Consider the following 14,569-nt stretch of genomic DNA (forward strand, 5'->3'; position numbering starts at 1 on the left):
CTCTGCCTCAAACACTGCCAAAATGCAATTTCCTGCGCTTCTCATTTTCTTTCACTAAAGCCACAAAGTCTCTTGGGGTTTCATTTGCCATCAGCCAATCAGTGGATGAAATGTGCCAAGATCTCCTTTGTGTGGAGCTAGGTGGCAAAGGTGATTGCTGTCAGGGACTAGGCTGGGCTTGGGAGCACTTGCCCTGTGTGAGGGAGTAAGGGGAACCACCTGGGTTATACCAAGAACTTGGGATGAAGCACTGCAAAACAAAGAGTAATTCCAGGACTGAGGTGCTGCGTACAAAACAGCAGTCCTGCTCTGGTCACAGAGGGGACACAAGAAGGACCTGGGAACTCAGGGGTGTGTTTGAGGTGAAGTGCTTTGAGGGATACCTCTGGGGTAAGGATTTGTGTGATTCTTATTTCCCTGCTCGAGCTTGTGTTCAAAACCATGACTCAGCCCCAAACACTACAGACAAAAAGAGCTTCACTAGAGCTTTGCAGAGATGAGTGAAGAGTCCACATTCAAACCAACAAATTCCTGGACAAAAATCACCTTTGCCAACTAGAAAAGGTTGCAAATTGAGGACTAATACAACATGGAAAATGAAAAAGATGAAGCTTTTTAGAAAAGCATGATTTTGATCCAATATAAAAATTATGTGCCAGATCCTCCCATTTTGTGTAACAGATGGGTGTATTTCTGTGATAGCCACTGCAGACTTCTGTGGAACAAGGCTCACTTCCCCTGCTCTGAGCTCCCACCTTGCCAGGAAAATCCCATGAATTGGTTTAATTGGGAGGTGTGCATATCACCCAGTCACACCTGTGGACATTCCCTGTGGACTCAATACAAAGCTGAAAAATTTATTTCTATCTGATTTTACAATATAATATGCCGAGTAATTTTGCTTTCTTGATGAGTGTGTTAATTGGACATTAATTTATGGAAGAAAACAGCGGGATGGATTCTCCTTGGACTGGCACTTTGCACAGCAGCTCACAGTAGTGAACAGCAAGTGCAGCACGAACCCAAGCTTACAGAGCCACGTGGGCTCTGGCTGCCTGTGCCACTAGCAGCCATCCACATGGGAGAAATGGGTCCTAACACTCCCATTTCTTTCTTTCTCTTGTCCACTTCTAAAGTAGCTTAATGCTACTAGATTTGTGTGAAAGGGGACTCAAAAATAGGTGAGAGTTGGTGTCCTGGCTGCTTTGAAGGTGGCAATGCAGGTGCTTTTGGTTTCAGCAAAGCCAAGATTGCCTTCCTGCTGCCTGGCACCTGCAAACTCAGGCTTAGGGATGTAAGCATGTGTGCAAGGCACAGCACAGAGGAGAATCCAGTGCCCCCTTGCTGTGCCAAACTGAAAACTGCTTTGCATGTAATCGAAATGCTTTTTATTTTCCTCACCCACAAACCTGCTTTTTATCACTTAACCTCTTACCGTTAATTTGCCTAACAGACATTGACCGCCCTAAAGGACTAACATTCACTGAGGTGGATGTTGATTCCATCAAAATTGCTTGGGAAAGCCCTCAGGGGCAAGTCACCAGGTACAGGGTGACCTACTCAAGCCCTGAGGATGGAATCCATGAGCTATTGCCGGCCCCAGGGGGCGAAGAAGACACTGCTGAGCTGCATGGCCTCAGGCCAGGTTCTGAGTACACTATCAATATCGTTGCCATTTACGATGACATGGAGAGCCTGCCCCTCACTGGGACCCAGTCCACAGGTACAGCTCCCACCACCCCCAGCAGGCCATGGCAGCAGCGGCCTCTGCCCCCAGGGGTAAAGTGTGCTTCCATGTGCAACTGGTGCTCCAGGGGCAGCCCAGGGGGCAGCCCCGGGGATGGGATTGCTCCTGGGGGATGGCTTAGCTGGGGCCAGAGAGCTGCCTGCCAGCTGTCAGCCTGCACACACGTCAGGGAAGGATTGCAGAATTGCAGGAGCAGATCCTGGAGGAAGGAGGGAGGGGTGTCAGTGGTGTCCTGTCTCTGGTGACAGAGCCTGATCCATGGTGAGCGCTCTCACAACGCTCTTACCTTGCCTTCAAGGTATGGGACACCTGAAAGCACAGGTAGTGACCAATAGGAGACATGAGGGCAGCTTTCATGCCCCGGGGTTGTTGCTGTTGGAGCCAAAGATCAGCAGGAAGGGCTGGGAGATTGCTGAACCCTCAGGTCTCACAGAGCCTGCAGCTCCCTCACTGGCACTGCCCTAGGGACCACAGCCCACTGCATGCCCACAGCCTGCACCCTCGTCACCTCCACAGGAGAGTGCCTTCTGTGCCAGGCTGATGCAGCTACAATTCCATGCACTGAAAAGTCCTTGTTGAAAAAGGAGAATTATTGCAAGGAATTGGCTTAACATTGCTTCCAGCAGTATGGAATCCATTGCAAGCTTCCAGCATTACCAGATGTGACTTTATTACAAAGACAGGTAGCACCTATGTAATAAAGGCCTCCCCTTCATTTGTGGCTGAAAAGTTGGCACTTTAATTCCAGGGGTGGAATGAATTCAGTGGGTCCTAGTGTACAGATCTGCTGTGCTAAACTGAAGCAAAGTGGTGTAATGATGGAACAGCTGGCTGACTACCTGCCAGAAATGCAAATACAACACTTTTTCAAACCCACCCTCTGTGGTTTGCCTTCTGTGGGCTGTTCAAAAGTGGATTTGAAGTCATTCAGGATTTTCCATAGACTGTCATGGGCTTTAGATTGAGCTCTGAGCAAAGCCAGAAGGAAGAATTATCCTGTATTTCCACTTGGATAGCTTGATGTGCCATTGTGGGCGCTATGGTAAGGTGTATCATTGCTCTGTTTACAGCCCCAGGCTTACCAACAGTAAGGCAAGAAAATATCTCAATGGACGCTCCTTTTTTTAGGCAAGCATTTGTAAGGATAGTGGATGTGTTAGCTCATAGACAGGCTCTTGTGTGATGAGCCTTATGGCCACCACAGCTCTGCTTTTCCATTGCCTTGCTCGCTGTGTAAGTGGCTGTAAAATGCTTCCCCTCTCCATTTGCAGTATTTTTATGTCTTCTCTGCAATTCCTGAGCCTGCTTCCTACTTACTTTTGTAAATCATCCATCGTATTTTGGAAGAGAACAGACAGGGGCGAGTGGAGCACAGGACTAAACCGTGAGCTGTGTGATGAAAAGCAGAGACTGGTAGAATAATTAAAACAAACTGGCCTACTAGAGATTTAAGCACCTTCCCAAGCCTTTACCTTACATCACAGTAAATGTCATTGCTCACTTAACTTCAGGGTTGAGGCACTGATATCTCATTTCTGCTGAAAAGTGTTACTGTAGATTTGAGAATCCCCTCCTGAACCTGTCCCCTCCCACAGTGCTTTATTGCCTGTGTTTGTACAAGGCACTCCACTTTCCTGGCCTAAACCTGTCTGGTGTTCAGGAGAGAGTATTGTCTTATCCAAGACTGTCTTTTTTTGAAGTAACCATGTGCCAATCTGGATTTTTGCAGCAATTCCACCTCCAACAAACCTGAAGTTTACTCAGGTAACTCCCACCAGTCTCACCATCAACTGGAATGCCCCCAACGTTCGCCTCACTGGCTACAGAGTCAGAGTGAACCCCAAAGAAAAGACTGGTCCTATGAAAGAAATCAACCTTTCTCCAGACAGCACATCTGCAGTCGTGTCTGGCTTGATGGTAACTTTTTTCTTTGTGTTGTGGGAAGGAGATTTTTGAAGAAGTTTGAGATTCCTGCGTCAGGAGCTTCAGTTGAAGTAGCTCATTGCAGCTCCTAAGGGTCTGAAGCTTGTGGCAAGTCAAACTATAGTTACTCAGTGCTGTAGTTTGCTTAAAAGGCAAGTAATTGGCCTGCTGAGGTTGCATTCTACCCCCTTCCTCATCCAGCACTGAGACTGGATGCCTAATGAAATGCAAATTACCGGGTTCGCAATCAGAAGTAACCCAGCAAAATGCTTTTACTCATCTTTTGCAAAAGAGGTCAGATAAAGTGATCTAACGCAGAGATTTCAAGCTGTGATATGGGAGCTCTGGCAGTCTATTGCCTATTTTTAAGATATCTGCAAAATATAAGTTAAAAATGCAAGTCTTTCGTGAGTAGGCTTAAATTTGCTATATAGCCATCTTCTCCACTGGAAGCATTTCAGGAGTTCCTGAACTGGAGAAGGCTGGAAATAACTGCTTTTATGGTTCCTGCGATCCTAAAAAGCTACTGATCTGTTTTTAAGGAGTTTGATGAATCATTTTCAAAAATGAGCCTTAAAAAACAGTCTAATCTAGGTGCACCCACAGTCTGATGCAGCCAAGGACAAAATCTCCCATGCTGCTACTTACACAATTCTCTTTTATTCACATTATTTGATTCCTTGTCATAGCAAATGGCATCCATTAACCCTGGGAAAAATAGGAGGGAAATTAGAGTTTCTCCGAAGAACCAGCTTTGAAGCACAGACTGTAAAATGGGGGGTGGTAAATAAGCTTCTTCCAGGATTTCTTCTGCTCCTGAGTGTGCACAGTGTACCAAGGTCCATGCCTACTCTTTTATTACAGCTGGAAAGAATTAGAGTGATCCCATCCGTCCTTCCTTGATTTGTTTTAAAGTTTCATATTTCAGTAAGTGGTGACTGAGTGGCTCCACCAAACACTGGCTGAGGGCAGGAGTATTTCCCCCAAGCCAGGTCCTTCTCATAACGTGATATAACTCTGTCCATTCTAGGTAGCAACCAAGTATGAAGTGAGTGTGTACGCCCTGAAGGACTCCCTGACCAGCAGACCAGCCCAGGGGGTGGTCACAACCCTTGAAAGTAAGTGGTGGCCCTCCCCCAGTGACCCCTTGGTGCTGTGTGGGGGCAGAGGTGGCGAGCATGCTCTGTGTCCGAGGCAGGGCTCTGCCCAAAGCTCCATCCCAGGCTCTTTGCCCACACTGGGCTGGTCAGATTGCCAGTCCCCACTGTAGTGACAGTGCCTTTGCCCTGTGGTGCAGATGTGAGCCCCCCTCGCCGGCCCCGGGTGACAGATGTCACCGAGACAACCATCACCATCACCTGGAGGACCAAGACCGAGACCATCACCGGCTTCCTGGTGGAGGCCGTCCCCGCGGGCGGCCAGAGCCCCATTCAGAGGACCATCCCCCCTGAGCACAGGAGTTACACCATCACTGGTGAGTGAGGGCTCCTGCAGTGAGGGCTCCTGCATCAGACAGTACACTGGGTTCTGTTTTGGAATTGAGTATCTTCGATGAGAAATACTACAGGGACAAAAGGTGGGAAAAAATATCTGAGGCGTCAAGACTAGGCTCCAAGAAGAGGTTATTGAAAGACCTTCTGATGGCACTCTTAGGTGGCTTCCTCTCCTTAGCTAACATTTGTGTTTCAACTTTGTTTTAGGCTTGCAGCCTGGCACTGACTACAAGATCTACCTGTACACTCTGAACGAGAACGCACGCAGCTCCCCGGTGGTTCTGGATGCCTCCACTGGTAATGATCTTGTCTGACCTTTTTGCTCATGTTAGCACACAGTAATCACACATCTGGCCAGCTGGGACACATTTAAAGTTCCCTGTGACTTACAGCAATAGGTTTGAGAAGGGTGTCAAGCAGGTGTAGCTCAGGTGAGGAGTATGCTGGTCTTTTCTGCACTTGACTTGTTAAACCCTTTTGTTTCCACCCAGCTATCGATGCTCCTTCTAACCTGCGCTTCCTCACAACCACGAGCAACTCCCTGCTGGCCACCTGGCAGCCTCCCCGGGCCAAGATCACGGGCTACATCATCAGATATGAGAAACCTGGCTCCCCAGTCAAGGAGGTCCTGCCTCGGCCCCGGCCCGGCACCACCGAGGCCACCATTACTGGTAACTCTCCTTTGCCTGGGAGCTCTTCACCTGAAACTCTTGAATTCCAAAAGAGAGGGAGGGGGAAGGCCTAATTATGAAATGTGTTGATGATTAGCTAATAGACAGAGAAAATAGTGTTCCTTTATGGTGGTTTCCAGTGCTAGAGAGGGGTCCTATAAGCACACCTGTCCTACAAAGACACTCCACTTCACTGATCAGAACAACCACCACAATGGAACAGCCCGGTGCATGTTTCCACTGTCACCACGATTGTTGTCCTTCCGAGGAAGAAAAGCCCCTGATTCTGACACCCCACCAGTCCCATCTTCTCAAGATCCCTTATGTTTGAGTCCATGATCCCAGCTGACACAGGCAGATTGCAGACTTGCTCTGAGGAACAGGAGGCCAAACTCTCTGCGCTGTCCTGGAAACCTCGGGTGTGCAATGCACATACCCGATGCTGCAGCCATACCCACCTCTCATCCTGCCTTAGTTCTCACACACAATCATAAAAGAAAAGCAACTCACGAGTCTAAAATTGTTCTGTGTCCTTCCTCCCTCCCTAGGTTTGGAACCTGGCACTGAATACATCATCTACATCATTGCTGTGAAGAACAGTCAGAAGAGTGAACCTCTGGTTGGCAGAAAAAGGACAGGTAAACAGAGCTCTGGGTTGTGTGCCAACAGGAGATACCTCCCCCTTGGGGAATACAGTGTGAAAGGCACTGAGGGACACCTGTGGAGGACTGAAATAATAATGTTTCTAAAAATATCCTGTTCACTCCACTCAGCTACACCTTTTCTTTGAGTCAAACAGGCTTTGTAAGGAGGTTTTCCTTTCTGAGGATGCAGGAGGTACATATCCAAATTTATATTGATCCCATTTACCTGTGTTTGAACACTACCAACAGAACAGTGGGCTTGATGCTGGATTCTTGCTTGGGTACCTAATAATAAATTAATTAAATCAGGGTTAACATTACGGTGTAACTCTTGATGGCATCAAATGCAGAACCTATTCAATTTGTTGCCTGTTGCATTCCTCTTCCTTTGCAACTTTCACAGTTTGAGATTGAGGTACCTATAGCAAACAAAATACCAGCTGGACATCTAAATATGATCAAGGAGCAAGTTTCTTCCTGCTCACCAGTGCTTCCTCTTAAAATGATAACCTGCAACTGTCTCTTGCAATCGTTTCTTCTCGATTTGAGCAGTGGTGGTGGCTTCTTTGGGTTGCAGTGCTCAAAAGTGTCACTCAGCTGTTTGAAAATTTCATACCAACACGCTTCTCATGCCTGTGTGTGAAAGATACAGAGAGGGAAGTTACATTTAATCACTGCAAGGACATAAAAACGGGGGTAGTTGCTGATCTTTGGTGGCTGGAGAGGTGTAATGATTTGCCATTGATTTGCCTCTAACCTTTCTTTGGCCAGATGAGCTTCCCACGTTGATTAGCAGACCCCACCCCAACCAGCCCGACATCCTGGATGTGCCCTCCATCGACGAGGGGACCCCTTACCTGACGAACAACAGGTACGACAACGGCAACGGCATCCAGCTCCCGGGCTCCTCGGGCCACCCGCACACCGTGGGGCACCAGGGCCAGCAGGTGTTCTTCGAGGAGCACGGCTACCGGCGGCCCGGGCCCACCACGGCCGCGCCGCTGCGGCCGGGCTCGCGGCGCCCGCTGCCCAGCGTGGACGAGGCCATCGAGATCCCGGGCTACCAGGTGCCCGTGGTGGTGGAGCCGTCGTACCCGCACTCGCGCGGGCCGCGGCGCAACGACAGCGCGGGCCAGGAGGCGCTGTCCCACACCACCATCTCCTGGAGGCCGCTGCTGGAGAGCTCCGAGTACATCATCTCCTGCCAGCCCGTCAGCCAGGACGAGGACACCCTGCAGGTAACCTGCTGTGCTAAGGGAGTGGCAGGATTAGCCCAAAGAGTGTTTAATGCATAGCTGAGACCAGGGTGGATGAAAGCCCCCCTCATCGCCTTCGTGGAAAAGGCTACAGGATAAAACTGCAAAACCAGAAATCTGAAATTATGTCAGCAGTGACGTTTCACCGGGAGAGGGAGCAGCAAGCTGAGTGGGAGTTTAGTTTCAAACATTGAGGTGCTGCTTCTCCAAGCAATAAGACTCTTTCTGTCTCCCTTGGTTTCCTAGAAATGGTAAAACTAACCCATAGTCCAGAGTAACCAAGTATAACTCGGTATTGTTTGAATACTCAGAGTATCTACGGGGAGTGGTCTGGCTCCATCATGGTACAGAGCATAGGGGTCATCCCAAACATGCTGTCTTTCCTAAAGGGAAATTTTAAATTTCCCTAAAGGGGATTCCCTCCCACTTTTCTGGTGACCTTGCCTTGTCTCTTGTTGCAGTTCAGGGTTCCTGGTACTTCCTCCAGTGCCACGCTCAAGGGCCTCACAAGAGGGGCCACCTACAACATCATAGTGGAAGCCCTGAAGGATCACCGCAGGCAGAAGGTGCTGGAGGAGGTGGTCACAGTTGGCAATACTGGTAAGTTATAGCCTGAGGGAGTCTGGCTGAGCCTGTGCAGCCCCTGCCTCCTTCCCCTTACTAAGGCAACCTGCCTGGTGCCCAAGCTTGACAACAGCTCAGAAAGGAAACTTCTGACAAGGACAGTTCATAGCAGGACACTGGGACAAGTGATTTGTGAGGTCCTCTGGTTTTGGCTAACTGACACACACTGGTGGTGGGATGAGAGCTGTCCTGAGCTGCTGTGGAAGCACAGAGAGCTTCCAGACACACCCCAAGGCCCCAGGAGAGATCTGGTGTTTGCTGTGTTTGAAGGCAGTCAGAATCACTGGTACCTTGTATCTGCCACAGGCTGGACCATCAGCCCTTGACCCCGATCATGCCACCCTCACCTGGTGGTTGTGAAGCCCCCAGCAGCCAAGGCACACACCTGAGGTGACAAATCACTGCCCAACAACAGGCTCTGCTCTCCTTCCCCCATCCCCCTGTGCCATGAACCTGCAGCACCCCAAAAAAGTGCAAATGCAGCTACCAGCCCCTGCTGATCCTCAGCATCTTCAGCACATTTTCTTCTCAAAACAGGCAGAGTCAAGTTGTTGCTCACCAGCAGCAAGTGCAAAAGCTCACACTCGCTTGAAACTTGGCGAATCAAAATGAAAATAGCCTTTGTGTCAGGTTTTTTTATCATTCAGCTGCTCTGACACATGCAAATGGAAAATAAATCACAGGGAGCTGGGCTGCTGACAACCATCAAGTGTATGCCCATGGGGTAGTTCCATTACTGCCAGGATATTACAAGAAGAAAAAAGTGTCTTCACTGAAAACCCTTCTGTCTTTCAGCAGTTCCCAGTGCTGTGTGTGATGCCTGTTTCTCCTCTTTGTGTTGCAGTGTCTGAAGGATTAAACCAGCCAGCTGACGACACCTGCTTTGATACTTACACTGGCTCCTTCTATTCCATTGGCGAGGAATGGGAGCGCTTGTCTGAAACTGGCTTTAAGCTCTGGTGCCAGTGTTTGGGCTTTGGCAGTGGCCATTTCAGATGTGACTCCTCTAGTGAGTAGCTTGCTCTTAACCACCCCCAGCCCCTCTCTCCCCCAGCTCCAGTGCCATGTTTGACACAATCAGCCTGATCCAAACATGCTGCAAACAAGGTCCTCAAACCAAAGCGGTGTTTTGCATCACGAGAAGCAGTGATGGAAAACTTTGGTTGCCTCTGCAGCTAATGTAGAATTGCCATCAGCAGCAATTGATATTGTATTGATAAGAGACTTTTTTACCTTGCCAGACATGTCTGGGTAATATGGAAAGCATGGATTTCAGTGGGTATTACAGCCAGTGCTGGTATTACTATAAATCTGGTTTGCATTGCAGGCAGCCTATGCAAAGCAGCTTGCAAAAACAGTTTTTTAATTTTCTAACACTTCTGCCCAGGGCATTAAGTTTTATTCTTTGCAGAGCTGTGGTTTACATGGAAAAACATCCAACTTGACATAAGGGAATGGAACAAAAGTCTGTGATTGAGCAGTTTAACACAACACATACCCAGCTAATTGAAATTAGGCTTTGAAATCGTGGAATAAGCTCAGCAAAGAGAGTATTTCTGCAATTTGCATAGATTCAGGGGAGTCTATGTAAAGGCACTTAATTTTACAGGAAAAGATGCTTATTTTACAGGATTAATATTTATATTTCATTATTGGATACACATGGCTTAGCCATTGTGTCTTGCGAGACTGTGGTAAATTTTATGCTGGGTATTTGCACAAAAAAGAGCATTTAAATATTTTTCTCTCCTTTCCTGCCCCACATTTATTAAATTCCTTTTCATTTCTTTTCATCTCCTGCGAACCAAACCTCCTCTCCCCACTCCTTGTCACAATCTACTTTTTTCCCAAGAGTTTCCCCAGAGCTGAAGCAGCCTCCAGCAGTTAAAAACTGCAGGAGCTGAACCCATCTCCTCCTTGGGACTTAGATGAGCTGAGAAGATTCTTTCTCCTGCCTTTCCTGAGACAATGCCGAGCTGTTTTCCTCCTGGTGCGTGTGTGGTAACTCCTGATTCTTGCTCCTCTGCCTTCTCCAGAGTGGTGCCATGACAATGGAGTGAACTACAAGATTGGGGAGAAGTGGGACAGGCAAGGGGAGAATGGCCAAATGATGAGCTGCACCTGCCTTGGGAATGGAAAAGGAGAATTCAAGTGTGAACCTCGTGAGTGCCTTTCTGCTGTTAGTCTGAGCTCTCATTCAGGAGGTCTCAGCACCTCAGCTCTGTCCTGCCAGGGGGACAAGCAGGTTATCAGTGTGTCTGATTCAGGCTGAACTGGTGACAGGTTCAGTCTGTTCTCACAAGAGATGAAGGCATAAATCTCACATTTCTGAGCTTGAAAAGAGGAAAGCCTTTTGTTAGCTCAGGTCACAGCACACTGAGCCCCTGTCTGCCTCCAGGGACACCTCACTGCTCTCAGAGGGGTGGGTTACCCCAGCTGGGCTTTCCTGCAGGGCCTGTCACCTCCAGCTCCTCTGGCCTTCACACTGTAACTTAAACTGCATTGCTCCTGTCAGGGAAACAGCCCCCTTGCTGTAGGTTAAAATGTCTGGAGGGCTGTGAACATGCCTGATGTTCACCTGCCAGTCAGGGAGCCTCTGGTCACACAAGGAGAGCAGAGGCCCTTGGATCACCAGGCTGCTTTGAGGGTGGTTAAAGGCAGCCAGGCCCTGCAGCTGAGCTGTGCCTGTGCCCCACAGATGAGACCACGTGCTACGACGACGGGAAGATGTACCACGTTGGGGAGCAGTGGCAGAAGGAGTACTTTGGGGCCATCTGCTCCTGCACGTGTTACGGGGGGCAGCAGGTAAGCAGGAGGGGTGTGCTGGGTGGGACACAGGGGAGGGGCTGTGCTGGGCTGCCCTTCTCAGGCTGCTGGGTGTCAGGCCATGCAGGGGACAAAACGTACCAGAAAAAAAATTATTAGAAGAGCTGAAGTACTTGCATCAGTGCCTGTGTGGTGTAACACGGGAGCAGCCTCATAGGTGCTGGTGGCTCCAGCCTCACGTATGAATGCTCATGGATTAATGGCTGTAAGCTGAAGGGGGGTAGAGTTAGAGTGGAGAGTACGGAGAAATTCTTCCCTGTGAGCGTGCTGTGGCTGCCCCATCCCTGCAAGTGTCCAGGGCCAGGCTGGATGGTGCTTGGAGCAGCCTGGGATGGTGGAAGGTGTCCCTGCCCAGGGGAGTGGAATGGGATGAGCTTCAGGCTCCCTCCCAACCCAGCCAGGGTGGGGTTCTGTGATCCCTGTCAGCTCCTGGGCCGTGGCACTGACAGGCCCGTGTGTCCCCGCAGGGCTGGCGCTGTGACAACTGCCGCAGGCCCAGTGTGGAGGTGGCCCCCGAGGGCTCTGCTGGCCACACCTACACACAGTTCACGCAGAGGTACCACCAGGCCACCAACACTGTGAGTACGGCGTCCCTCCTGTGCCCCGTGGCGGTGTGACAGTGGTGGTGTGACAGTGGCGCAGGTGGCGGGGGGGCTGCAGGGCAGCGTGCGGGTTGGCGGCAGTGCATGACAGCCCCGGCGCACACACACCTGCTTGAGCCCCACACACACTGCAGGGATGCATGCTCTGAGGCACTCGTGCATGCAGTGATCCCCAGCTGCATCCTGGGGAGCAGCCCTGCACGCTCCCAGCACAAACCACAGCCAGGACAGAGCTCTGCCCGAGCTAACTCTGCCTTTCCTTCCCTCCCGACAGAACGTCAACTGCCCCATTGAGTGTTTCATGCCCCTAGATGTACAGGCAGACACACAACATCCACGGGGAAAGTAACATCGAGCAAGACTCCTTGCGGCCATGGCAACAGACAGACCAAAGCATAAATCCCTGTGTGCCACGATTTCCATCCAAACTGGAGTGATGCTAGCAAAACTGCATCTAGGGAGAATGGCCCCCTGCTCCGGGGCCGTTTTCCCAGCTTAAGCTCAACTCACAGCTTCTCCAAGCGCCACTCTTGGAGTGTTTCAGACTTTTCTCATGATTGGTAGCGATTGTCTTGGTTTTGCTCAAAGTGCTGAATTTCCAGTCGATATTTTCAAATTGAAAGGGGGCAAAAAGAAGGAAAAAAAAACAAGGGAGGAGGGGAGAGGTGACAAATCACAAATTTGGTGGGGGATCAAAATGCTACGGGGGAGGGAGGGTGTATAAATTCAGAGTTCCCCTGCTAGGCAAGAACATTTGAGTACAACAATACTGAGGTTTAGGGATAGGAAAGTCCACCAAACACTTCTGCTTTCACATAAGCATGCAGCCAGCAATAAGATAGGAACAGCAAATCCAATCACTGTGATATTTAAGATATGCACAGTCCTAATTCTTTCTTGATGATCCTAGTATTTTTCTAGCTGTATCTTTATATCTCATACTGTTATTTATCAGTTTTGTTCCCCTGACCTTCAAGTGTTTTTATATGGGAATAAAATGTATGGAAGACACTTAGTATGCAGTTGACAAAAGAGGAATTTGGTGTAATTATGATCAGTGATTATTTTTATACTGTAAGTGCCAAAGCTTTACTACTGTGGAAAAGAAAAAAAACCCAACTCTTTTAATAAAAAGATTTACAAACCAGACATACAGTTCAAGGGATTCTCTTTGCTGCCATGGACTTTAGGATGAAGATGATTATTCTCAGCTGGATTATTCTGAGGTGGATAATTCTGAGCGGGATGATTCAGAGCTGGAGTAACATTGGCTTGACACGAGATGGAACAAACAGCCCAAAGAAGAGTGGAGTAAACGTGGAGAGGATATTGGTAGAGCAGTTTGTTAATGCAAGGCTTGCAGCTGCACCCCTGCCCCCGTAGAGCGCAGACAGTGGTAGGTATGGCACGGGCAGGAGGCACAGGCTTGCTTTGGGGCAGCAGGGGAAGGGAGGGAAAGGCAAACAGCCCCTGCTTTGCACATGAACTGAGCTCCTTCCATACCTAGAACTGAATAAGCTGCTGCGTTGCCACAATTAGCGAGGCCGTCCAAACCTGTGAAGTTGAACGTGTTCAAAGCTTTGACACCCAGCAGGAGCCGGGCACCCACAGGGGCTAAGCCCAGGCACAGGCCCCGTGCTTGTCTCCTGTGCTTCTACCTCATGGTGGGGAGGGAGGTAAACAAAATGCTCCTCACAACCCCTCTGCAAACAAAGCCAGTTTTGATTAGAGCCAGCCAAGCCCGCAGTGAGTCCCTTTGCTTGCGCTGCCAGGACCTGTACAGCCTTTGCAAAGGTCCTGCCAGGATTGCTGAGCCCCTCCCCTCGGCTGCACACGCACTGTACTGCTCCAGTCTCTGGGATTCTCTGGACCAATAAAGCATCACACAAAAACACCATTTGGCTTCTTGGCATGTGGCACTTGCTGTCAGGGATTGCTGTCTGCAGAGCGCCTAGAACCCCTGCAAAAGCAGAGTTCAAAAGCCAAACACATCCCTAAAAAACCTGACAACTAAAACTGGCCTAGAGACAGCAGAGAGGAGCCCTTTCCCATTAAACTAGAGCGGTTTTTCCCAAGTGAGGGCTACGGATTTTGGACCAGAGAAGAACTTTCGTAGTCACTTTGTCGCTAAATAATTCATTTCACCACCACACTGAAGAGAAGTCGCAGCCCACCTCCTCTCCTCTGTCACATCTCTGGTGCCAGCAGCAAACATCTCCCCTGCCCTCAGGGAACATTTCAAGATTAAATCATTTAAATATCACCTTTCCCAAGCTCCCTGTAGAGGTTTGTCTGTGCCTCAAAGCACAGGGTGCTCACAGCTCTGCCAAGCCCTGCAGAATCTAAGCCCTTGGCAGCTTTTTCCAGAAGATGAGGCAGATCTCCACAGGGCTTGACTGCTCAGCTCTGGGTACAGCTCAGGACAACCAGAGTCAGAGTTCTCTACTCCAGGGAAAAGTCTTTTGGTGGCTGAAGAAAGAAATAAAACCCCTCAGTTCCTGCCTGCCAAGGGCCAGAATGATTCCTCCCTGCTCTCTGTTCACACATTTTGGGAGCTGTTGTGCCAGTGCAGGACCTGCCAGGGCCAGGTGCCACACGGTGACAGTGCAAATCCCAGCCAGGCAGCAGCTGCTCCTCAGAATGCATCAGCTGGAGGGACATTCCCTACATTCCCTTCCTCCTGGGAAGGACACCAGGCAGAGCTCACGGTCTGCTTTTAATGCCTGCAAACATCCAAGGCAGCAGCAGATCAGCAGCCTTCAGGAGGGACACCTTGAGACCAC

At 49.6% G+C, this 14,569-nt stretch overlaps 1 protein-coding gene across 5 annotated transcripts in view; it reads left to right on the forward strand.

Moving 5' to 3' along the window:
- The window catches only part of FN1 (fibronectin 1), a 51,193-nt gene extending 37,515 nt beyond the window's left edge, over positions 1–13,678 (forward strand). For 2 of the 5 annotated variants that reach the window (XM_063400091.1, XM_063400094.1), the window contains 14 exons: positions 1,454–1,723; positions 3,477–3,664; positions 4,701–4,788; positions 4,968–5,144; positions 5,371–5,460; positions 5,655–5,834; positions 6,383–6,472; positions 7,250–7,716; positions 8,196–8,334; positions 9,203–9,367; positions 10,395–10,520; positions 11,057–11,163; positions 11,652–11,762; positions 12,061–12,935. In XM_063400091.1, the coding sequence (XP_063256161.1) occupies positions 1,454–1,723; positions 3,477–3,664; positions 4,701–4,788; positions 4,968–5,144; positions 5,371–5,460; positions 5,655–5,834; positions 6,383–6,472; positions 7,250–7,716; positions 8,196–8,334; positions 9,203–9,367; positions 10,395–10,520; positions 11,057–11,163; positions 11,652–11,762; positions 12,061–12,135 (2,273 nt within the window). In that variant the 3' untranslated portion in view covers positions 12,136–12,935. Of the gene's footprint in view, positions 1–1,453; positions 1,724–3,476; positions 3,665–4,700; positions 4,789–4,967; positions 5,145–5,370; positions 5,461–5,654; positions 5,835–6,382; positions 6,473–7,249; positions 7,717–8,195; positions 8,335–9,202; positions 9,368–10,394; positions 10,521–11,056; positions 11,164–11,651; positions 11,763–12,060; positions 12,936–12,976 lie in introns of those variants that run through there. The other 3 variants (XM_063400093.1, XM_063400095.1, XM_063400092.1) reach the window with 2 other exon arrangements.
- The last annotated feature ends 891 nt before the right edge of the window (positions 13,679–14,569 follow it).

Source organism: Prinia subflava, chromosome 6 (assembly GCF_021018805.1).
Source record: "Prinia subflava isolate CZ2003 ecotype Zambia chromosome 6, Cam_Psub_1.2, whole genome shotgun sequence".
NCBI classification, from domain to species: domain Eukaryota; kingdom Metazoa; phylum Chordata; class Aves; order Passeriformes; family Cisticolidae; genus Prinia; species Prinia subflava.